The sequence below is a fragment of the Amyelois transitella genome, chromosome Z (genome assembly GCF_032362555.1).
Source record: "Amyelois transitella isolate CPQ chromosome Z, ilAmyTran1.1, whole genome shotgun sequence".
In the NCBI taxonomy this organism is placed as follows: domain Eukaryota; kingdom Metazoa; phylum Arthropoda; class Insecta; order Lepidoptera; family Pyralidae; genus Amyelois; species Amyelois transitella.
This window is the reverse complement of record NC_083535.1, coordinates 9,470,919-9,498,519: the sequence shown is the minus strand read 5'-3', so window position 1 is coordinate 9,498,519 and position 27,601 is coordinate 9,470,919. Positions and strand designations below refer to the sequence as shown.

Below are 27,601 nucleotides of genomic sequence, written 5' to 3'. Positions count from 1 at the left end.
TATTTGCCAATCACTCTCAAAACTTATAAATAGTATAGATGCAACTTCTTTATAAAATAATTTTAATTCGCTCAGCAGGAAAATAACTTAACATAATTAAATTAGTATTTACAATACATATTATCTATACTATGCACCGACCGTATTTGTTCTGTGTAGGCGGTACTCCATCTTGTGGTTATCGAAGCTCATTATGTCTTAATCCCGTATCAATCAGGTAAATACAGCAAGCATATTAATGGCATTGATTATCATTATAGGTACGTAAGATTATCCATCGTTAATATATTTGGCTTATAACAATATTTCGATTAAATTATCCTGTAGTACGACGTAGATAAATTGCACAGGTATTTCTATTACGTTATTTCTAGACAGCAGTAGAAAAAAATATAATTACACGAAGCGTTTGTCTATAGACTTTAAAAATAATTAACGCCATAGAATGGAGCGGTAGTCTATCAGCTGACGGTGATATTTTACAAAACGCTTCTTCGCTTGCCTAGCCCTGCTAGAAAAAGTTAAGTAGGGACAAAACAGAGGAAAGATATGTCAGTCTTCGTGCACAATTAACATTATAGACATACTAATATTTTTGGACATACTAATCTTTTTGGACATACTAATCTTTTTGGACATACTAATCCTTGTGTCTTAGTGGACATCTTGCATTTTCAAAGCTCATTACGTCCTATCTATCAACAATAAACAGTTCTAAAGTGAAGTCCTGTTCCTAAAGAATAGTAAGTCATCGCGAGACGCTACTATTGTCATGTGTAACAATTTAGGAATAGGAATCTACATAGACTGTTACATCTGCGTGCGGTGGCCTTTATCGGACATTGGTGGTTTTTGAAGCTTATATATGTAACGGACATTTGCGGTGTTTGAAGCTAATATATGTCTTATTAATCAATGTGCATTGATTATATCCATTTGACTCTGAACATGTTATCTCGTATCGAAAGAGTTACCTATATGTAATGAAAGAGATATCTTGATAGAGGAGATGTCATCGTGGGTACAATTGTCGTGTTTCACACTAGAAATATAAATCCTTATCTTCCGTGGCGTCTGCGGGCGGTACCCCTTAACGGACGTTTGCAGTTTACAAAGCTCATTATGCTAATACAAGCAAATTGGTGACATTGATTTAGCTGTCAAGATATTATCCTGTAATGTAAGAGATATCATGTATCTAGAAAGGAAAGTACGTCTGTTTTAAAAGCTCATTATGTCGTATCAATCAAGGAAATAAGTAAATTGTTCCTACATACATCTGGCTATGAAGTTAAATCGAGTACCTATAGAAGAGATATGTCATCGCGGGGTGCTACCATTGTCATATTTCACACTTTAGAGATAGGAATCTTTATCGTCCGTGGCGTCTGCGGGCGGTACCCCGGCGGCGGACATCTTGCGGCGTTCGAGTCGCGCGCGAGACACGGGCCGGTAGTACTGCTCGCTGCGCCGGCGTCAGCGTTCCGGCGCGGGCGCTTCCGACTCCAGCTCCATCCAGAGCGAGCTGATAACGCGGGTTTCTGGAACAAGGTCGTGAATAAACACAAAACCCACGGCAGATTGTCGTCGTTCCCTCTTCAGCTAAGTCACAAGAGCTGTCGTGGCGACGTACGTTTTAGTTCCTTGCGACTGGACATAAAAGAATTGAAAATCCTGTGCATTTAATACGAGGGGTCTAAAGGATTCAACCACGACTTGTGGATTACTGTTGTTTATGGTTTACTGACCTGGTTTTTCCTCCGGGTCCGTCTGAGTGGGAATCTCTGGCGCCTCTTCAATGCAGCTCTGCTCGTCTGGGAACTGCACGTGCTTCTTCACCGCTGACCGACTTGGCTTAGACAACACGGAGGCTGGGTGGAGGAATTGATCTCATTATTATCGCAATTTGATTTTATATAGATTCAGTTTGATACTGGTTCATCCTGTTGGTCCACCTGAGTATACCAATTCGGACATTTATGTCTTCCCATAGTTCACTTCCTAATAACTAGTTGAACCAGGGGTCATATTTTTCTACCGTGGTTCACCTTTCTAAAATTTATATTTAGTTTACTCACTTTTTCATTTATTATGCAAATAGACTACACATTATATTTTAAGAAAATTCTTACAATCTCACATTAATTCGATAGTAAATAATTCCAATGAAATGTAATAATTTACACTAATTTCAGTGGAAAAAGATTGATCTTTTACTCGTCAGAGATGCGATATGAAATTTATTATTAGAAAACTTCACCAATGTTTCAAAGGAAACACACTATAAAACAAACTACTCCATAGGCAGGAAATCATTATTTGTGTTTCAATTCTTATTCGAGAACAAAAGACAGTACGAATAATACTCGGGAAAATCGGGAGAGATCCTGTGATACCGGCTGTAAGCTGTCAAATCCTGTACGCTTTTATATTTTTTATTCTTTTCTATTTATTTTGTTCCTCTTTTTTTGCGACTATTTGTCATAGGGACGGAAGTGTATATTGAGGTCCAGTAACTTATTTTGGGTATCAATGGTCAATGAATTCCTGAAAAGTGGTTTTGCTTGAAGTATCAATATAAAATTGAGGCAATAATTATGTTTTAGCAGTAATATGAAGCGGAGTTTAATCTTAAGTAAAGGCTATTTTATATTAAAAAACAAGTTAAATATAATTGTATTGGTCTTTGGTTGCTATGTAATTTTTGAGGAGATTTATTTAAATCCTTCGATTGTGAATGCTTTCGTCATCAAATTATCTAAGTCCTCATCCTAATTATAATGTTGATGAATTTTTGGGTAATCTGTTCAATGAACTAGGTGGATTGATGAATTTTCTTTGGTAAGTAATCAGTTACATTTACCTTATCCCTATTATATTATATAACCCGATAAACCGAACAGGAATGTCACCAGGGCATTAACAAAATTACTGACAGCTATTAATTAATACAGGAAATATCTCTACAAAGAAAGTTAACCCAAAACGCCTGTCTCATTCACTTTGGGCAGTAATTGTGTAAGATAATATGCATTGTCACGAATTCATACAGTGAACTCTATTCTGTAACGAAGGCCCAACTGTTTAGTACAACCCTAAACAAGTTTTAACAAGCGCAAATTGTCTGAAATAGAAGTTAATTGGTTTCATTATCTTTAGCAAGATGACGATTAACAAAGCTTTTCCGAAGTTGAAGAATATTTGATGCATCTTTATAGCAGGAAAACTGAAAAGCGTTGTAATTCACGAACTTTAATTGACAAGAATTGAAATTAATTAACTTCCCATTTTCGTTGGTATTTTAAGATATATAGGTACTTGTTTATGTGATCCCCTGCATTTTCCAAGGTTACAAGGTAATTTTATCTTCCAACGCCCAGTAATAGTTAGTTTACAACGGCTGTACGAGTACTGTACGTAGTCAGTTATAACGTAGTACAAGTGAACTTTACCTTCGAGTCTTTTCAAGACTATTGACTTTCTTGTAAGGAATAAACACATGATAAATATATAAATATATACGGGACAAATTACACTGATTGAGTTAGCCTCGAAGTAAGTTCGAAACTTGTGTTACGAGATACTAACTCAACGATACTATATTTTATAATAAATACTTATATAGATAAACATCCAAGACCCAGGACAATCAGAAAAAGTTCTTTTCTCATCATGCCTTGACCGGGATTCGAACCCGGGACCTCCGGTGTCACAGACAAGCGTACTACCGCTGAGCCACAGAGGCCGTCATGATAAATGTATATATTTGATATTGCCTAACTAAAATGAGTAGTGAAAAGCAACTTACTGATAGTTTTAGTGGGGACTTCGGAGAACTCATCTGGGTCACACCTGCTGGGCATGGGTTTGCCAGCTGACCTGCGGCGGCCGCTCGGGGCGGAGCTCGTGGTGGTGGTGTGCTGGGCCGTAGCCGTGTATTGCACAGCTGCCATCTGTATAAAAAAAAAAGAAATTAATGTAAATTCAGACAAGCATTTATATGCTCAGTAAATTTGTGAAATTTTCAACAAAACCTGAACTAATTTTGTTAATTAATATATTTTTATTGCCGTGTGGTTCCCGGCACCAATACAAAAAGAATAGGACCACTCCATCTCTTTCTCATGGATGTCGTAAAAGGCGACTAAGGGATAGGCTTACAAACTTGGGATTCTTAGTTAGGCGATGGGCTAGCAACCTGTCACTATCTCAATCTCAATTTTATCATTAAGCCCAATAGCTGAACGTGGCCATTCAGTCTTTTCAAGTCTGTTGGCTCTGTCTACCCCGCAAAGGATATAGACGTGACCATAAGTATGTATGTATCTATATTGCACAGAAATTTACACAGTTACAAGAAATAGTATATTTATATATATAATAAATCATTTGCAATGGCCGACTTATCCAATGAAGGGATCTCTTCCAGTCAACCAGCAGACAATAAAAGAACTAGATAATTAAGTAAAAAGCGGCAAGTCACTACGTTACACTAATACTATAAATGCGAAAATAAATTTGTTCGTTTATTTGATTGTTCGAACCAATATTCTTAAAATTTTGCGTATAGGTACTTATGCAATTGAGTCTTAAGAAGGTTATGTTTGTTACTCTTTTACGCAAAAACTACTGAACCGATTACGATAAAATTTGGTATGAAGATAGCTGAAGACCCAGAATAACATATAGGCTACTTTTTATCCCGGAGTTCCCGCGGGATTGATAGGGTTTCCATGCGGACGAAGTCGCGGGCGGCCTCTAGTATTAACTATAACGGCAACTATATCATTGGAATTCGTCTAATCTCTCTCTCTAAAAAATTCGGGCATAATTTACGTTACAATTTTCCAAACGATGGTTTTCGTCATTTTTTTGCGAATAGCGTATACTTTTGTTGTGAGCGTTATTACCGTTAAATTTAACTTTAACATTAACTTAAACTAATACTTTGGCGTATTCTATATTTATTTGTTGAAAAAGAACACATCGTTTTTATTTTACCTAACCCATTCTGTGTACACTATATTATAATAAACATACATACATACATAAGCCGTACGCACAGAAATTTGAATAATTAATTGGCTTATTATTCAAATTTCTATGTACGCTTGTCAAGAGGAAGATATTGTATATGTAGGTATATATCTAATGGAAGTAATGGAATTATAGTAAAATGTGTATACTATAATTAACATGTCCACATAAAACATGAAATAAGTACTCGTATTTTTTATTTATAGATTTATAGTTGCTTTCCCAGTAATACAAAAAATTATGAACCTATTTTATTGGAGAAAATGTAGAAAAACACATATAATAATTACTAGAAAAATGTACGCGAGAAAAAGTGTATCATGGTGGTAAATCAGGTGTTCAAGTGACACAATTATAACCTATCATAGCACAGATGTAACAAAAAAAAAATTATCACGACCAGAAAATTTTAAGACTTGTGTACGTACAAACAGACGGGACTTTTTCCTATCGTTATCATCCTAATACATACATGCATACATACATATGGTCACGTCTATATCCCTTGCGGGGTAGACAGAGCCAACAGTCTTGAAAAGACTGAATGGCCACATTCAGCTACTTGGCTTAATGATAGAATTGAGATTCAAATAGTGACAGGTTGCTAGCCCATCGCCTAAAAAAGAATCCCAAGTTTGTAAGCCTATCCCTTAGTCGCCTTTTACGACATCCATGGGAAAAGTGGTCTTATTCTATTTTGTATTGGTGCCGGGAACCACACGGCCCATACTAATACCCGCAAGAGATATGGACTTGATTATATGTATGTATGTATGTGTCATCGTAATATTACAATCATTCACAGTTGATTTAAATTATTAATGTGCATCCTACTTTCGTATTTCCTGTTTTAATTGATAATGATATTAATAACTTTTTTTACTTACTTTAACCCTTCTAAAAATTGTTTCAACATCCCTAGAGAAGTTCGGTGAAAACAATTATTTTTCCGGTTCAATAGTTTAGTGACATGGATACGGGATAACGGAACTTTCGACAGATTTAAATTGGAATTTCGTAATTTTTCAAGGTTCCGTATTTTTAAGTTGAAAACGGATACCGTTATCCTCTTATGTATTTATCCAGGCGGCAAATATATATTTACGTACAAAGGGATTTTCGATCTGATAACCATCAATTTTTTAGGCTATAGTTATATGTATCTTCTTCTACAGTAACGCATTGGAAACGGTAGAAGTTAGATATAATTAAAAACATAAGTTATCGTCGTATTAAATAATTTTTTTTATGATTCTTTCATTTTTGCTATCCTTGACTCAGTATTCCAATTATATATAATTATAAAATTTGGACTCTAAACATCGTTTTTTTGCCCCAAATATATTGTACGAGCAGAAGTGTAAATTTTAATCCAATAAAGTGATGTAATTTGTCTATACCTACCAAAGAGCACATACGTTCAAATTAAAAAAAGAAAACCACAATTGCTTACACAGCTTGGCTGGTTTCTTTTTTCGATGGAGTTTTACGTGTTCGAAATACGTACGCACCAAGCATGTTTAGAAATTTCTTTGTATACCTACCAACCGTTTTTTCACAATTTTGGGCTTGGTCCCTAACATAAAATTGTTCGTTCACATTGATGAGTACATTGACCCCATTCCGGCTTTCCGCAGGGGCATAGCAGGGGTGTATTCGAGTACTAACTATACGTGTTCTTTTGGATATCTGGGTCAATCCAAGGGTGTTCGAAAATGACTTGTATTCTTTGGAATCAATCAATTATGTATGGATAAGCCACTATTCCATGTCCAGCCTATTGTTTCCAAATTTGGCTCGCGCTTATGATCGTAAAATATGAAACCGTGAATGTTCCTTTATGATTTTATATATAAGTATTATCACAACTAAGGCGTTAGACAGATTTTGATGAAATTTTGTATGAATTACTTAATTATACAAAAGATGTAGTTACAGGAATAGAAAAGGGTATGTTGAGATGGTTCGGTCATGTGGAGAGGATGAATGAAAACAGGTTGACTAAGCAGATATACATGGAGAGTGTGGAGGGAAAGGTCGGGGTGGGAAGACCTAGACGAACATATCTTGATCAAATTAAGGACGTCCTGGTAAAGGGTCAGGTCAAAAGTACCCGAAACCGCCGAGCTTGCATGAAGATAGTTATGAATGTGGATGAAGCAAAGGAAGTATGCAGGGATCGTGGCAAGTGGAAAGAGGTAGTCTCTGCCTACCCCTCCGGGAAAGAGGCGTGATTTTATGTACGTATGTATGTATGTACTTAATTATACAAGGTCAAACAAAGAATAGGTACTTTATTTCCTGGAAATGTAAAATCAGGAATTTATAAAAGAGCACGGGCAGAGCTAAGAGTATAAGGAGCTAGCAAGATTAATTAAAATGGTTAGCTCGTAGGAATTTATTTTCTTGTAAATTTGAGAGATTTATTAGAAAATAAATTCCATTAAAGAAACGTGAACGAAATCACGGGCACTTACTAGTATGGCATAAAAGAGGATGCAAATGAAGTCACGTGCAGCTGCTAGCAATATTGGTGACGAATTGTCCGAAATATAAAAATGTTTCCAACAAAATGAGAAATTGAAAAACCCTTTTTGCAAGTCGATAAAAAGGGGCAACAGAGTTCTGATATTGGGCCTAGATTAAAAACCGGACGAGCTTTGTATGAAGTTAATTCTAAAGTGAGGGTTCCGTATAAAAAAATACAATCGGATATTAAGCTATCAATAAATTTTGTTAAAACGTTTATTCCATAAATGTGTCGTCACAAAACGTCGAAAAAAAGTATGATACGGATAATGTCCATTTAAGATCTTTCGAAACTTATAAAACACTTAACACGCAAAAAGATAGATACAATAACACATCTTTTATCAACCCAGTACCTAAATCAAATCATTTATTGTTTATCAATCAATTTGTTTCCACATCTTTTTATTGGTTTAGGGCTTTTGTTATTTTTACTATATTTTGATAAATTATCTGTGACAGACGGGTACAGTTATTTATAACGAGTTTTCCGGGGCGTCCCGCGGGAACATCCGGATAAAATGCGCCAATCCTGGTTTATTACCAACCAATTCCGTTACCAGTTTGAGCGTAAGTGACTAACGTAATATTATATAGATCTTAATATTATACGGATCCAATCCTTTGTGTTGTTGATTACAAGCCCAACTTACGAGCAAAAATTTATTAATAGTTTGATTATTTTTACTATTCGTCTGTTATCGCTGCGCGCTTATCTTCTTATTTCATATATACAAATGCACGTAGTAATGTTAAAAGTGCTTATAATTACACATAGTCCTAGATTAGTTTTAATACTTTTAAAAGCTCATTATTTCTCGTGGAACAAAATAATCTTGAAATATTATTATACTCTACATCTAGCAAACTGATAATTGATTGATAATAAATTGGTATTAATAAAACAATTCTACTTATGCACTTATTTCAAGTATATAAAGAATTTAACATCTGGCGTCCTGAAATACAAAATACTAGTCTTGTTAACACACTAGTCTAGTTAAAATTATAGGCATTAAAATTGTGGTGGGAAATTCCAAAAAAATAATCTTTTGTTAAGTAACTATAACATGTTACTATTATGTTTTATGGTTTCATTTAGCACCACGTATCACTAAAACTGAATACAATTGAACAAAGCGACCGATCAAAACATGTGCGTCAACGCCGATGACAATGTGGGTGATTGATTCAACGGGAATTCAATTTTATACCTTCACTGCAGTGGTTTAGATTGCAGTGTTAACGGTCAAAAGGTAACGTTTCTAAAAAGTTATTACTTATCTTACTACCACATCCATGACGTGGTAAGATTTCTTTTCTCTATTTCCCACAAGATACACGAAAATAAATTAGGTAACTCACCCTGTCCGAGTAGTCAAAAGCAGCTGTTCCACGACCTTCCAGATATTCCTGGAACTGTGATATCACGCAAACCATTGCATAGATCTGGGAACAAAGGTTATATTTATCATATATTGTTATATTTATCATTATATATAATTGTATGTATAGATTACAACAGAAGCTTTTGATTGTGGTTTTGTTCGCGCACAGTGTAATTTATCGAAAACCTGACGAGACTATTACTCCAAAATTGCCTGTTGCTGAATAAGTAAAGGCCACATCAACTTGTCCATAAAGGCATGACTATCGTCCTAGTACTTACATCAAAACCACCCAAGACCACGTTAACCCTGAATGTGGTCTCAACTTGCACGCAAACGCTCAAAAGGCGGCAGCCGAATCATTACCCCCGGGTACAGAAGGTTAATCACCCACTTACCCGACTCACAACCGATTACAAAAGGAAAAATAAATTAACGGACCAATGACTAAATGAGCCAAAAATACTTAAACGGTAAACGAATACGGAAATACTTAGATTATAAGAGGATGGAGATATCAGACCTAAGGCAGGGTTGACTGAAGGGATTCGCTCAACCAGTGGAGCTTGTAATAAAGCATATATATGTATAATCACGTCGTTATCCCATTCTAAGAGCTAATAGTAGTGCTGTCGATTATTAGTCCTTTATCGACAGTCTATCGATAGTTGGGTGAAAGCATTAGTGTCGACAGCTCAGTTACGGTCAACAGTATTGACACCCAACAATACTATCGATAGTATTAAAGCTCAATATCGTAAGCTATTGTTGATTTCCGAGGTCAACTAATGATAGTTCGGTGACGATAGCTATAGCTAACAGACTTGAAATCGTTCAGCTGTACCGCTTAATGATGGAATTGAAATTAATATATTTACTCATACTCATCGCCTAAAATAAGGCACTATGGCTTTTTTCTTACTCTTAATCTCTCTCTATTTATGAAGGCAAATCGAAAAGAGCGAGAGAGTAACATACGCCTTATCTAAGTCCTTGAAAAATCTCACTAGTCAAGCATTCAGGGCTGGCGCGCTTTAGAAGAAGTCTTGTAAATGAGACATTATTTTTATGATTTAAAACTTAAACTAATGAATTATATTTAAGGTTAAGAATATACGGATAATACAAAGATAAAGCGTGTATTTTTAAATGAAGATAACGTAGACATTATTTTCATCGTGTAAAAAATTTTTTGGTGTCGACAACACTATTTTGCTTACGAAATAATTATATTTGTAACATTACAATACATACATATACATTCTATCTACATAGATACAATGACTTGTTAATTATAAATAAATTATCATGTTTTCATCCAGGGATGAACAAAAATTATCACAGTCGAGCGGCAATTTAAAAAATATCATGATTATAACAAAATTAAACACGATTGAACAGCTTAATTAAAAGCAAAGTCATTAATTTTTATCGGCGTTTTCAAAAAGGATTTCGAATTACTAAAAGATTTGAGGACATGTTCACAAAACGAGGTAAGATGAAAGGGATTTCAGAATCCTTTTTCCGCGCCGTTCACCAGCCCTGCTGCCTAATTTAAATTTAAAATGAAAGTATAACTTAAAACAACATTATGGCCCTCGTAAATAGCAACTCATTTAAATATAAAATATCAGTCTAATATTCCAGTGGCTGTCGTTTTTTTCGGTAACGTATTCGTTTTTGCTTAGGGAATAAGCTGAGGATTCATGTTAATAATACAGAGAAAAGTTTTGTTTTTTTGTTTACTCGTAAAACGAATAATCTCACAAAACTTTATCTATTTTAGCTCAACTGAGTTGTTTCATTAACTGAGAATATTTTGTTTGTGTTTTAGTTTATAAAAAAATTTGCACAGATTGTTTCGGAAATCGATTACGAATCTCTTTTTCTTCGCAGATATACCTATTTACTTTGGGGTTCTTCTATTGCGCGTTGGACTAATAACCTTGTTGCCTCTGAAATCCACTTCCAACAAGCCGTTTGATTAAATATGGGTTTCGAGTCTCTTTCTAATAAAAACGTAATATGTATATGTATGTATGTTAACTCTCACCAGAGCGGAAACCCGGAAAAAGCTAGTTATAAACAACATATTTGGATGATGACAACTCGCTAGCTAATAAACCTAACTCTCCTCGTATATGTATGTATACGCCTCTCCCATACTTCTTTTGCTTAGTCCTCGTTCATATAAGGTATTTGTTTAAGGTAAGGAGCTACTCAACTAAAATCGTCTCCTATTTACTAGTTTGTAATACTTTGGTTTTGTCAAAGTGATCCGGAATAGTGTTAGCAGGGACACAATTGGGTTACTACCTTATCACGGCAGCTGACGAGGCCTTCTAGTTCCATGTCAATAGCCAATCATAAGGTAAAGTAACCCTAATAGTATATGCCCACACGGTAAGTCTATTTAATCTTCTATGAAAATGCAATACTTCATAGATAAAGTTATAACATAGGCGTGTAGGTATAATATTCGAAACGATTCTTTAGCTACGAGTAGATTTTAATAATCTAAATGCATCAAGGAGCACATTGACTGATTAACTGGCATATTGACGTAAAGCCCAAATTGCTGGAAGTAAATTTAAATTTAGCATGGGCATTCCTTACGTGGAACGGCACTTGGATTTAGCATTTACTTGCACCTTGCACCTTGATCTGCACTAGCACTTAGGTCATAACTGAAAATCAGCGTATTGCTCTATAGCAATAAATTCGTTGAGTTGTGACCTTTTTGTATTGCTGCAACTCACACCCTAATTAATTTGTATTTCATATGAAATTGTAAATTGTGTGTAGCAAATCAAATAAATGAATTATCAATCTATCTATCTACTTTATAAGCGTCGGTGGTGGAATCGGTAAGGTACCCACTTCGGCCATGTACCAATGCCTTTTCTGAATGCAAAAGCTTTTTTTTTAATATTAATGCCACACATATGTTAAAGTGTGTTTAAAGAAACATACTTTCCTATTTGTCCTATTGTTGTCACAAACAAAGTTTTGTCATCCCATTCTCTCGCTGATCTGATAGTGCAGTCTAGCAAATAAAAGTTTATTTCCAGGAGCGTTTTAAGCGTTATAAATTATAAAATATAAAAATTGTTTTCATACAACATAATTGATTCCATCTCCTGTTTATTCAAGGGTACAAAATTTGGCACCTCAATTAAATACCTAATAGAATCATGAATGTTAATTAAATAATTAGACAATTGCGTAAATTAATACCTAAATTATTTTATTTGGATAAAAATGTTGATTTGAAATGTATGCTTTACATTGTTTTCATTCCTGGAAAGTTAGTGACTACTATTATTAGTGACATACATATATATTTGGTATATCCCGAGCTGGAAGATAATTTGCAACAAGAACATATATTTCTGAAATGTATACTGTATCTGTAACGCAGATGAATAAGGTATGCGTGGGGTAAAAACATAAGAAGTTGGAATCAAAGATTTGATGTACTTCCGGGCATAACGCCCTGTATGTTAATTTGATTTAATCTATTTTAAGCCACAGAATAATGTTATGAATCAATATGAAAATGAGACCGTACTAATTACGATTTCTATGGATAAACTTAAAGATTAATAATCAATTGACAACTCCTTTGTCAAGGCTCTTAGAACTAACGGATATTGTAATTTTTTTAGCTTTACGAATTGCCTTTTATCTAGAGATTGTTTCTTAGAAAGCTCCATAATTCTCTTTCTTCGAAAGCAATTGAGTTCAAAAGATCCATTATGAGAATGCTTGTATATTATAGAAAAGACGATGAATATTTTTTTTATCCATCAAGCGCTCTTATGAAACTACCGTACAAAAAAATATGATACTTATAGTCGTCATATTTTTTGAGAAAGTAGATAATTTGTGATATGATGCAAAAAGGTTTTCTGATCGTTATACTGCTTATCCTAGTAACGTCTTAGAAATAGCCTCACTAGGAACTTTTCCCTCGCTTCGATTGTGTCCACGATCCAGGCAAGGTAATACAAGTAAAATCAATAGGACTTCTTGCTGGGCTGCACAGCGTCGTTGTTTAAAGCACGATTAACTGAGAGGTGGTGGCTTAATTTTATGAAAATTTCAATTTACAGAAGGAAGCTGGTGGGGGAGAAGATGAACTAAATGCTCCCCTACAACGAGACGAGACGGCGTAGACAGCTGAAGGGTTTATGATAGAAACCCAACCCAGCTAGGGTAATAGTATTTGCAAATACGGCCACTGTGGGGCAGAGGTAGTGCGCGTTTTAAGAGGTAGTAAGTTCATGTTTAAAAAAACGCTAAATCATCTAAAGAGAAGGAAAACTTAAATCTGAAATACTTATATATTCAGTTATTGGCATTTAAAAAGAACTGACAATAAAAGATACGTCAATAAACTTTAAATTAGAACACTCAATTTTAATGTCGGATAAATCCGATATATCGCAGCTGTGACGCTGTCTGTCCGCGCGTTGCCTCGGATTTGAAATGCCGCAAGTTTATGAAAATTTAATTATTTTCCATTCATGTCTGTATGATAAAACCGGCCAAGTGCGAGCAGAACTCGCGCACGAAGGATTCCGTGCTATTATCTATGAAATAAATTGCGCGTTTAATTCAGATTACTATATTTGAAAATACTGTAATCTTCCGTATTTGAAAATACTGTAATGTATGTAACGTACCTCGCAAGGGATATAGACGTGATTATATGTATAAATATGTATTTAAAAATTTTCCTGAGAAAACAAAATATTAGGTATCTGCTTTTTCACATGACTTATTAAGGAATGAATTATTTTTATTGCCACTGCCGATCAATCTAACAACTCATTTTCGCTTGTTAATGATAAATTAGACTGAAAACAATTTATTTCCATCCAACTTTCGTCCCTGTAGGTAGGTACTTATGATGGAAGTAAGATAAAGTTTTAACTTCTTTGAAAGTGAAAATAAGAGATATTTGCGAAGTTTTAAAGCTTTGCTAGTCGAATGGTTAAGTAATGAGTGTGAGGGCACAGGTTCAAATCCTCCCTCGGTTATGTAATGTACCAATGTCTATTTTCTAACTGATACGACGAGGGAAAACATCATGAGAAAACCTGAAAATTCAGTCAACTGAATGGAATTCAGGAATTCTATTAAATAACATTTTAATATCTATTATAGTATAAACGATAAAATAAGATTTTTTTTCTAAGCTTTGTCAGATGATTCACCAATTGATATGGGAGAGTAAATTGTTTTCACTTTTCATATTTTGTTTGTATGGAAACCTACTCTGTTTTATGATCCAAACATGCTGTAATGCATACATGGAAAGTGCAGAATTTTTTTTTACAAACAAAACTTGTTCTTTACGAGTAGAAATTCTACGATTTGTACAAAAGCTTGTATTTTTTTTTTACCATCATTATTCTTTAGGGCTTAGAATTCATTTGTGACCTCAATGCTGTAACGTATACATACATGCAAACACGTCTTTATCCCTAACTGGGTAGACATAGCCAACAGTTTTAAAAAGACTGAAACGTTCAGTTGTATGGCTTACTGAGGAAATTGAGTACAAATAGAGACAAGTTGCTATTTTATTGCCGAAGAATCTTACGTTAATATTACCGTTATGGATAGGTATGCCAGCTAATTTCTTCAAAAACAATAATAAGATATTGTTGTTACAAAACAATATCTTATTCTTGTTTTTCAAAACAATCCATAAATAGAGAATAGTGGAAAATGCTGTCATTGATTATTTAATTAGTTATATTTCCTGCCGGAAATTGGTGCACAAATAATCCAACATTATTTAATAGATAATTAATGTGTAATTAACACTTACGCCAAGGCTTCAATAGTACTGTTTCCAATACTAATTGGTTAAAATAGATTTTAATTGACGTACATTTTCATTACTAGTTACTGACTTATTTTATGTGTTTGACAATAATGCTGGCATTTACGTAATAAAATTTGGAATTATTTGAATACGGCCCTAAAATAAATTGTCTAATGGTGATGTTATTAGCTTGACTGAATCACAAGATTCAAAGATTTTATTTTGGTTAGACCATGAAAATAATTTAATCATACATAAATCGGAGTCGACTCAAATGTAGTGCCTAGATGAATGTAACTAGATCAAATCTGAGACGTTCTGACAAAAGGTCAAGTAAAGAGTACCCGAAACCAACGAGCTTGCATGACAAAATGTGGATTACGAGAAAGTATTATGCTGAGATCGTGGCTTGTGGAAAAATGTAAACTCTGCCTACCCCTCTGGAAATAGGCGTTATTTTATGTATGAAGGTATACAATAGTAAGTGGTTTATTTTAACATCAACAAAAGTGCTATTTCTTAGTTACAACGAACTTAATTAGTCCCTGTTTAAAACGACGAAAGCGCAACTTGAGTGTTTCCCGTTAATATTTAATGACACTGTACCCAAATCCGTCCGATGTTTTAGCAAACGTGTGGCTACCCGGCCACCCTCATCAAACCCAGGTACGGATTAAGGACAAACAAAGCCATTTTATGTTTGCTTTAAGAAACAAAATTTATGCAAGTAAACGTTCATTTTGCACCATTTCTCAAAACAGGATACGCTCGGCGAACGTTAAATCTTAGTATAAAAAGGTCTGAAATGGGAAACCCTATCGGTAGAAGTTTAATGCTAAAGTTGGGTCAATGGGAAAATTTTTAATTAATGTGACACATAGTCTCGAAAGAATTCATTCATTCATTGGATCTCCAAAAAAATTAAAGAAGTTAATGGATTTGTATCATGCTCTTGGCGTTATATTTTGTGGCGTCACCTTTCTAAGGGGAGAGTTATTCTTAGCAAATCACATTTTACCTCCGCTAACCAATTTTACAATAAATGCATTAATTTACGCGCGAATTTAGCGCCGCTTTCCAAAGAATACAGCATTTTCGTAAATCCCACAGAAACGGATGTTTTTACCGGGATAAAAAGTAAACCCTATGTCCTTTTCCGGATTCTTTATTATCTTAATAATATATGTATACTTATAATTTCAAGAAGATCGGTTCTGTGGATAACGCGTATTGAGACAGACAAATAAACTTAATTTCGTAGTAAATATTAGTATGGATTTATTCAAAACTTTATTGAGCCTCAAAGGTAGGTACAATAGGTGAAGTAATCCTCTACCTTTATACTACTCTAGCAAGTTAGATATTAAAATTAGGTGTCAATTTGGGATATAGACTAATAGTTACACATCCAGTTGCCAGAATGTACAGGTTTCATTGCATGACTGTACGTAAAATCCACCTATACCATATACATATATTTGACGGAGGAGTACAAAAAATTTTAACGCAAACATCTGTTCCCTTTCAATCAGGTTTTGTATTTTTATTTTTTATGTCTTTTCCTTTCCCCCTTTGGCCCACCCACATTCCAAGTAGGCAAATTTAAAGATTGCTCCCATAAACAACTTCAGCAGTTAAAGAAAGAAAAACGATTGATTTGTGAATGAAATTAAGAACGCTTACAATTTTTTTATTGGACTTTGCTTTTTTAATGGTCTCATCTAATAAATATATAAAGTTTGAAAATGTTTCAGATTTATTTATTTAGATCTGCCCCTGTTACATGTCGCGTGCTTTTTTTATCGCACGAAAAACAATCGCTGTCTCGATTCGTTTACGTCATAATAAAACGCGAATAACATTAGTTTTTCGCGCGATAGAAACGCCGTCGCGCGTGACATACGACGAGGGCTGGAATGTATAAATAAACAGCTTTCCCGTTACTGAGTGATTGATTGATCGATTGACAGAAACTGCTGCATTCAGAGACCGCTTCCCGAAATTCCCGCGGGAACGGCATTTAAAATTTTAAAAAGGCGAGCTGCGGGTGTATTCTAGTCAGATAATATTATCAATTGATCATGCTTTTTCCCGGATGGGAGAACTAAGACACATTTCTACTTGCCATACCACTTTTGCTTCATCCACATTCATCAATCTCTTTATGCTAGCTCATCATATTTAGGGTACTCTTTACTTTACTTTTCAAGTCTAGGGCTATGAAAAAATCGTATAATAATATTAACAAGTCCGACCTTGATAAAAAGTATTGGAATGGAAAAATATGTTTTTTGGATACTCACAAAGCGAAATCGAAATAGATTTTATTAGACTTGATATGGTATTCTGAGAATAAGTTAAGTAGGTTGAGGGTTTCATATTTGTAAAGTCCTCCAGTCCTATAAAAGGTCTTTTTTTGAAGAAAATGTTACAAATATTAATTTAAATATTCCTAGCAATAAGTCCCTTTTTCGTTTACTATATACTCTTTTACATACATTAATGTAATCACGTCTTTATCTCCAACAATCTCGCAAAGACTGAACTGAATGATGGAATTGAGATTCAAACAGTGACAGGTTGCTGGCCCGTTGTCTAAAAGAAGAATCCCATGTTTCCATAGGCCATTCCTTTGATTGACTTTTACAATCTGCACGAGAACCTAGAACATTATTTTTTTATTACCACCACCAGACCAGCATGGAAGATTGCACTAGATGAATGTGCATAATTCCCTTAGTCGCCTATTACGAAAACAATGGGGAAAAGGTGAAGTCCTATCCCTATTGAGTACCATAAACCACCTCTAAAATTCATAGTATATTTCATTTCAGTCGTCGACTCAATCCTTTCCGCAGTAAGACTTGTGGTAAATCCTGAATAAACTAAATATTCTAAATATTTCCGTTTCAGACGTTTACTTTACATATCGACTCGAAGATAAAGAGGCCCGCAACATAGACCGACTTTTTATCATTGAATATTTTTATTGTAGGTCTGTACCTATATATGTATAACATAGACATTTTATAGTCATTATTTTAAATTTTTATAAGATACGATATTAAGAAATGTTAATACCGCCCTAGGCTGGCTTTTATAAACGTTCAAGATCATAGTCAGTCAGTCAACTTAAGTTTTTTCCCATTGAACCTGGCACCTATTTGGCGCAGCGGTTTAAAGGCAACCACTGCGCCAAACAGGTATAAAATTTGTTCGATCGGATTACCTCAACTATCTATTTCTAGTTATTACCTGTACTTACTGTAATAATTACATTTTTATATAAGCATTCTTGTATTTCATGATTAAAAACTGAATAATTGCAAAGTATTTTTGACGACCTCTGTGGCGCAGCGGTAGTGCGCTTGTCTGTGTCACCGGAGGTCCCGGATTCGAATCCCGGCCAGGGCATGATGAGAAACTAACTTTCTCTGATTGGCCTGGATCTTGGATGTTTATCTATATACGTATTTATTATAAAATATAGTATCTTTGAGTTAGTATCTCGTAACACAAGTTTCGAACTTACTTCGAGGCTAACTCAATCTGTGTAATTTGTCCTGTATATATATATATATATCTATATATATATATATATATTTATTAAAATATATTTTTTCTTGACATAATTTATACTATCGTGTTTTTTAAACATTATAAAAAGCTGAACTTAACGATTACCCATATTGAAAACAAAAACAAAACATTTGGTTCGTAATTTTTGAAAATCGTTAAATTCTTCAAAATGTGGATAAACCGAAAATCAAGGGTAAGTGGAAAGATGTAGCTACTGCCTACTTCTCTGAGACAGAGACGATGATTTGTCCATATGAACAACAGTATAATATGTAATGCCGGTCTGACCTTAGATATAAAATATAAAACTCGGTGACAATGCATAATCTGATTACCGTTTGGTAGATAGCAATCAGCGGGAGGAAATTGGCTCTTTGTAAAAGCAGTATAATTTGAACCTGCTGTAATGACAAGAATTTATAAGAATATTCATATTTGAAATTTGCCTGCATCTTTCCTTTTTATTTATACAAATATATAAGACAATATTTGTGATTATAAACACGACATTATAACTATCCCACCAAAAATGTCCTGTAAAAATAGCCAAGTCTTGAACATAAAATAGCAGCTGCATGTAATTTTCTAATAAAAAGTAATAAAAATAAACAACGCAAGTAAAAAAAAAATGCAATTTTTTATTACTTTTTTATATATCTAGAAAGATGTACGCGACATACGCACTAGTTAATGACCAATTAAGTTACTCAAAAAAGCTTCAAGATAGCTGAAAGGAGAAGTAAAATTAATTACGATCGACAGACAGACGAGAAGAGTGAAACCTGTTTATCGTAACAATCGATTATATCGCATATATTTTCACGTGCAGATACCATAAAAGGTTCTAGATCAGTTTGTGATAAACCGATTAAGTTATACAGGATTTAAATTTAAAAAAAAAAAGCAATTCCAATTTTTTTTAAACAGATACGATGCAACAGATAGACACTAGATTACACTCATTAAAACTTTGTTTTATTTATCCTTTTTTCAATAAAAATTAAACACCAATTGACCTACGAGTAAATCCTTCTTTGGATCTATTAATTATGGAACAGGGATGCTTTTATTGAACGGTTCAAGTTAGTGTACTAGAAAGATTTTAATGTCATTAAAATGGTACAAATCAATAATATGTAAAATATCACACCGTGAAAACAAAAGTGACTCAATCAAGACTCGGAACTAGCTGCAGCCCGGGGCTTCGCTCTCGTGGAAATTTCGGAATAAAAGTACTTTTTATTCCGGATTATATTCAATCCAGACACAAAATTTCATCAAAATTAGTCCAGCAGGTTTTTACATAAAAGAGTAACAAACATACATTCACAAACTTCTATTATATATGTAAGAAGTAGAATTTTAGACTAAAAGATCTCTTGTCGAATAATTCAGATTAGAAGAGACAAGAGGTTATAATTTCAAGTACTTTAATGTTTCATTGACACAAAATGACTAAAGTAAACTCTTAAGTTTCAAAACAGATTAGTTAAACTAAATTACCCTGACCTATTAATTGGGACGACAGGGACTCGGTTTCTTGTTAATAAGTACTTCTTATATTGTATGAAAATCAGCGAATACCTTGGAATTAAAAATGTCATTCTAGATACAACCCTAAATAACGATTTACAGTTAGTTTTGTTATTTATTGATGTCTTAATAAAAAAATCTTTATTGATTAAATATTTTTAAAAGTTAACTTGTTTTGTGGAGAGTTAAATATATAAAAGAATAAAGATATTTAAAATCTTTATTTTTATACAAAGCATGTGCAAAGTTTTTAAAGTAATAATGGTTTTACTCAATATTTTATCCTTTTTATTTATGTAACGATAGGTACTGTTGTTTGTTTTAATAAGTGTAAGTAATAATACTTATATTATAATACTTCTTCACTATTGCTACATCTTTCAAATCCTTTAATTTTTGATTGTAAGGTAATTATTTGTTTTTTCCGCTATCTAATTTCTAAGTATTATTATTCTGAGATTGTCGGCAACAATGCACTATTACAGGAAGTATATCAAACCTTTACAGTAGGAGTGTGAAATTTCGATTTAGCCATACTTATACACACTAATATAATATTATAAATGTCAAAGTACGTTTACTTGTTTGTTTTCTCTACATGGGTTATCATTAAACCCAATCATCTTGAAATTTGGTTTATATATAATTTAGAGTTTGAAAAAGGACATAGGGTACTTTTCATCTAGGTTTAACTACAGGTTCCTTGGTATTTGCGAAAAACTTGTGGTCTTTTGTAGGTGGCGCAAAAACGAGTAAAAGCTAATGTAGATATAAATGTAATCGGGAGTCCCGGATTATTATCCTGACTCTGGACTTGGCGGAAAGTCAGAATCTGAATTATCTTTAAATCACAACTTTAACTCTTAAGATTATACAGAGCCATTGGGCATATGGACTATATATGTATGTACATATGTTAGACTTTCCCGTAATTGTGTTTCAATATAGGCGCAAAAAGTAACAGGCATATAAAGTATTTCTCAGCTGTATTAGACCAGCGTGGAATTAATTACACGTAGCTCTAGAATCTTTTCTCTATGCGTTTCTTATGAAGTCTAGGGGTGCACTAAGTACTGGAACTTAGTTATTTTCCGCTTAAAGCGGGCGGAGCTGCGGGCATTCTCTAGTCCTTTTTGGAACGAGGTCGCTACAGATAGTTTTTATTGAAGCAATTTTTGTAATCAAGTAGTAAGTACTTTACTTACATTGAGCACGATTATGAAGAAGTCCAAAGTGAACAGGAATGATGTGATGGGGTTGAAGTCGAGCTGAAACAAAGATTAAATGTTATTATAATATGCACCAGGATATAAAACAGAAGTTACGAATACGATTTTTCAATTTCATTTTCAAAATAGGTATAGGTAGGTTATTAAAAGCAATAATATTACAATCAAATGTTACCAAAATAGAGACGATATTATATATAAATACAATTTTAATCATATTATTGGTTTTTTGTGTATGTTAAGGTAAAAGTTTCTCTTAGTTACACTTTTCTGGCGCTTTATATATTTTTTGTTTTCAAGTTTCCTATATCTTTTTTATTACTCAAATTAAGTCTTAGGTACTTTTCTAGTTCTTTACAAGCTGTCTTTATTTAAGTTTTTGTAACACATACATCAAAGTAATTTTCACATACTTAACTAAATATGAATGTTATCACGTATAAATGGGTCTTTAGAAATGAAATGTGTTCAGAAAATACATTTATTTTCAAATGAAAGTGTCGTGAAAACGTCCTTTTTTCTTAGAAAAGGAATTAGTAACCTTGTACGAGTACCATCATATTTCAAGTTGCCGTCATTAGTTAGAAATGTGAATAACGAACTGAATGAAAGAAAATGTTCATTTATTATGTGGGGTCAAGTGTGTGGGAGGAGTTCGCAATATTTCACCACGTCACAGAGTTGGGCGGACAAAAGAAATCCTGAGATAATTTCATGGAATTATGACGACTACCATTTTAAAAGTGTCTCTAAGGTGCTATTTTTAATTTGGCGCCAATTATGCTCTGACGTTAGTATTAAGTATTTTTATTTTAGGTTATAAATTATAAATTCACTTCCTTTCATTAAGAAAGAGAAATGGAAGCAAGTAAGTTCAAAGCCCAAAAACATTCTGTTTTCTTCATTTATTATTTATGTTTAGTGCCAGGATCTTTAACTACATCCATTTCAATTGTCATTATAATCAATTTATTGATTTACTATTCTTAATACAAATTTTGATTATGATCTTAAAACTTATGATATTTTAAAACCATATCTAAGGTAAATATTATTAAAGTAATAAGGTAAAATTAACATACATACTATCATCCCTTGGCATAATAAATCTGGCAATTATACATTTACGTTAAATCTCACTACAACTTTAATTTCTTTCAAAACTTCTCCCTGCAAATAATTGCGAGTCCAATTTATGGCAACACTATATTTATATGTCTCGCCAGTTGCGATTGAGACACCCAATCCAAATACCAACTCGCTAGCCGTCGCACCCATACCAATTTACCGATGCTTTTATATTGTATTTTATTATGTACGAAAATTTACTGATTTATCTTATGACTTACATAAACTTTGTTTTCAATTACAGATATATAACTGTGAATTTTGTATGCAGAATTTATGTTTGTTAATTTGGGAATGTGTCTTCAATTCTGAAACTAAAATACTTAATACGATTAGGTAGCGAAAAATGTTTCTTCGCATTTTATATGAAAACTAGAGACATATTTCTCAAAGTTTATTTTTCATTACTATTTATATTATATTTTATTATTACAATAGGTGTAAACATAAATTAAAATAAATAAACTTAGTTACGTTATACTAAATATATAATTCTAAAAAAGAAAAAGGAATATAAATTAATAATTAAGACTCGCAAAAAGTGGTGTTCTTACTGCATGGTGCCAAGAACTCCGGAACTCTTGCATTCCCGCGTTGGAGGCATGGCAGCCCAGTTAAACTCAGCTAGAGTTAAAGCGATGTATGTGGAACTAAATTTCATACAATTTCGCATTTACTTAACTCGTTTCATCGAATAAAACCGGCACTAGGGTAATATATTCTGTGTCCGTAAATTATAACCATATCTACCACAGAGTTATTATTATATAAGTCAACCCTATTACTGGTCGTGCTATAATTGGCTAAAACACCTCACCATTTAGTAGCACATACCATTTTTCACCATGTTTAACCCGGAGTTAGTACGATTTGTCACGCCCGTCACGGTCAGACCAAGATTTTTATTAAGCGATAAATCACTACGCCCAAACAGTAGTGGTCAATTCTTTTCAGCTTTTTATTTATACTTAGATTCAGCTCTTTGCGTCGACGCTCAGGCTCTGTCAAAGACAAGGGGAAAGATGGATGTGTAGATGTCTTATTTTTTTTAGATAAAACTGGTTATATTTGATTAAAAGCGTTTGCAATGTTTTTACTAGATTCAAGTTCTCCGCGAAAAAGAGAGAAGAGAGATTAAACCCATCTTTGTGGGTATTTACATATCTCAAATCTCAATTCTACTGAAATTTCTAATAATAATTGTTATTAAAACAACCCTGGTCATAGATTGGAAAGTTTAGTGATTTAAAGTTATATTGTCTACTGCTCCAAAGATATACTGGCACTCGTCAGCCAGGTTTGGCCAAATGAATAACAATCAAGTATTTTTGCCATAATTTCGAAAGGTAGCTTTGGACCTTTTTTAAGTCATGGAGCTTGTTGGAGCTGAAATCCGTGACGTGGCTACGACCCAGGCTGTAAGTTAGGTAACAAAAAGTGACGCACGTCTTACCTCCGTGACATTATTAACAGTGGAACTTTAGCTATTTAATAGAAAGAATAGAAAAGCATAGTCATAAATAAACAAACCACATGTAAATTCTGATGGGCCAAAAGGATAAAAGGGTGCTTGGAATCGTCGTTTCCTTGTCTATGGTATGTAGAACACGTTTCTAGACGACATAGGATCCCCGACGAAATACAAAACATATTTCAGTGACTTTAGCTAGCATTCCGTGCGCTATTCCAAAGAATGTTGAGAATAGGGCTGCCGAAGTTCTTTTTTTAAACAGAAGTTTCAATTTTAAATGGTTTATTATTTAGACGGTTTAAAATTTTAATAACAATAAGGTACTCAAATCGCTGGTCATTGAATTTAAAAATAGCATCCTGTCCTACAAGATGATGACGTTTCAAGTACTATGACGCTTTAAATTATGCAGGTTAGGTACGTACTTTCACGAGACATTATCGACTAATCCAAAATTACATCGTTCAGTGTAATCGAAATCAATTTGATTGAACGATGTTTACATTAACCTACGTTTTCAGAAATTTCATTAAAAACCGAATGAGTTTCAAGCGCGACGAGAATTATCTGAAAATTATTATTCAGACTTCTGGGTGGTGGTGGTGACATCAATGATTTTAATAACAATATGTAATCATTTTGTGGTGTCACCAACCAACATACATAAGTACTTACTATAGTCGAGATCGTTGCTCGCTCGCTCGACGCTATTAGCTCATATTTTTCATTTAAATAAAAAAAGACTTCAAGTGATATATTCACTTAAAGTCTTTTTATTTCATTATACTATATTATATTCATTCTAAAAAACGTATTCCAAAACACGTCTGTTGTCAAAGCTGATAAAGTCCTTCTTTTGTTTTCGTATTTTCTTCGTAATATTTTTTTATTTAACTAATCTAGTCTACGGGCAATTTTTAATTTGAAATGAACTAATAACTCAATTTTACATATCTTGTTTTCTTTCTATTAGGGTCATGGGGCCAACCCTTCCATTTTGCAGTAGACCTGCGGTTGAATCAAAATAGTCTAGCTTATGGTTATAAAGAGATGTTATTCATTTACTACCTACCTAATTGTTATATAATTAGCCTACTGATAAATATAATATACATACAAATATATAGGTACGAGTATATCACGCCACGCTCGGTTGGATGGCTTAGTGATGGAATTAAGATTTACCTACATTACATAGTAACAGGTTGCTAGCCCATCACCTAAAATAAAAACCCTAATTTATAAGCCTTAAAGGGCTTCTACAATTTGCACGGGAAGAGAATCAGCCAGCAAACAACATTTATTCTTTCTTTTCTTTCAAACACATCCATAGCGGTAGAATCCAGCAAAACGTAGACAGTCCTGTGACTATTGGTTCTATCTACCCCGTAAGGTATCAAGAATGCGTGTGTGTATTGATAAGGTCAAAATGTCCATAAAGTTATAGGGTTCGTCTTCAATTACCCAAAATAACCATAACATTGCCATTAGGGTTTTAAGACCAACTTTATTACTGTCTATTAAAAATATGAATGGTAGATAAGCTCCAGAAAACAGCATAAAATACTATGTTTTATGGCTTTACGACTTGCGAAAAATCATTAAATTATGATTTAGTTTTAACATTCGAATGTAATAGTGAAAATGAATTTCGTGAATAGCGAAGATCAGTGGTTGGGTTGTAATTTTATATTGTGAGCCTTAAATTAAAAAATTGAATTGATTTGAGTTAAAATTCAATGCTAATTCAAGGCTATCTTTCATTTATTTGATAAATTATTATTACTTTATAAAGATGCAGATAAGTAAATTGAGCATATTGACAATATAATAATAAAATGAAAAAGTTTTTGGTATTTTGTACTAACTTTCAAAAAAAATTCATGTAACTTTCATGCATGATTACAGCTATATGCACCAACGGTTTTGACAGTAAGTTGTGTGTGATTCAGTCACTTAGTAACGCAAGGGTTTTATACATTGACTAGAGTATCCATCTGAGTAAAACGAAAATTCCCGTTTTCGCGGGAATTCCGGTATACTCTTAGTACACCTATAGACCACTTAAAGAATTTACATGCCAAATTGCAAGGCTAAGCTTTAGACCCAACTGATTGATTTGTGCGTTGTCTAACAGTCACTCAGCAACGGATCAGTTTTAAACATTGATTGAATTGTTAAATAAGTACGATTGTGTAGCGTGTCCAGTTGGTACGAGTTAAATTTCAATCAGAGATCGGCAAGCGACCATGTTTGTTTAATCTACTATGTTCAGCTCGATTTCACAACAAAGTCACATTATACGTGTGAGCAAAATCACGACTCTTTCCCGGAACGGTAGGCAGATAACCTATTTTTCTATTTGCCGACGATACCTGAATACTGCTTTGCTTCATCTATTTAAAAAAACCCACAACGTAGGATTAAATGTATGAACAAGAAGTGTGTTTCTTAATCGTATTATTTCACTGAATATAGTACCTATAATACAAAATGTACGTAAACTATGTATAGGGTAACATAACTTTAACTTTATTGCTACTTTCATGATCCCAAATTTACAATTATAGAAGGGGTGCGTACATACATACATACATATGGTCACGTCTATATCTCTTGCGGGGTAGACAGAGCCAACAGTCTTGAAAAGACTGAATGGCCACGTTCAGCTATTTGGCTTAATGATAGAATTGAGATTCAAATAGTGACAGTTTGCTAGCCCATCGCCTAAAAAAGAATCCCAAATTTGTAAGCCTATCCCTTAGTCGTCTTTTACGACATCCATGGGAAAGAGATGGAGTGGTCCTATTCTTTTTTGTATTGGTGCCGGGAACCACACGGCATAGGCAAGGGGTGCGTAAATGGGAAGAATGGAGCGGTTTCGGAAATGGCCTGACCATTTCCGAAACCGCTCCAAGATTAGAGAGAGAGAGATTAAGAGAGAGATTTATATTTATTTATTTATTACCCCTACGGCGTGATTTTATGTATGTTGGTGTCATGATCTGATTTTGATGATGATATTGTTTTTTTCATCCACATTCACCAATATTTTCATGAAAGTTCGTCGTTTTAAGGTTAAACTTACAAAGTCATTCTTTTTTATTTTCCGCATAACGACAAAAAGATAAAACTCTGAGCTCTAAATTTACATTGTATGATTGAGGTTTATGACAGATATGAATGGTGTGTAATCCATAGGTTTGTGGTTAAAGTAAGTGGAGTCGTGTGATAACATAAGCCGAGTGATAACGGAATTAAACATAGCCAAAAGACTGGCAGACAATGTAGGAATTTTCAGGAATATATAATGTATGTTAATTCCCAAACAACCTTATGATTCCTTCACTTCAAAATAGGGTCACTTCCTCTCTTTGCCGTATAAGGTTGTTTTAGCAATGTTTTCCATGGTACAATATGGATTCGGTCCCCCTGTATTGGTTGCGGAGGTCCAATGGGATTCGCTACATGTAAAAACCTGCCTTACCCTATCCAGGATTATGGTCTGAAGACGCAGGTCTACAGAGAAATAAGGATTTAACCGGGAACGTACCGGTAGTCTACCTCTGACGTTATCGGTACCGGTAAATTAGGGAGCGCAGTTCCGGGCAGAAGTTAAGTACACTATAGTGAGTGTGATGGCGGTTTCACACATCTAAATACATATTATCATTTCTATATAGACATGATAATATGAATGAAGGTATGTGAAAGAGATTTCCCTATCCCTTTCCCTAAACAGATCCTACAGTGAAAGACTGAAAGGCCAATTTGAGCTGTATGACCTATTGATGGAATTGAAATAGCCCTTCGCCTATCAGAATAATCCCAAGTTTATTAGTCATAGTCCCTTAGTCGCCTTTTACGA

The 27,601-nt window shown here is 33.9% G+C and overlaps 1 protein-coding gene across 1 annotated transcript in view; it reads right to left on the bottom strand.

The window, feature by feature from the left end:
* Positions 1-653: 653 nt before the first annotated feature.
* Positions 654-27,601, bottom strand: part of LOC106133903 (uncharacterized) — an 80,449-nt gene continuing 53,501 nt past the window's right edge. The window contains 5 exon segments of the mRNA XM_060953859.1: positions 654-1,541; positions 1,749-1,871; positions 3,809-3,953; positions 8,932-9,015; positions 21,111-21,173. Coding sequence (XP_060809842.1) covers positions 1,477-1,541; positions 1,749-1,871; positions 3,809-3,953; positions 8,932-9,015; positions 21,111-21,173 — 480 coding nt within the window. The 3' untranslated portion in view covers positions 654-1,476.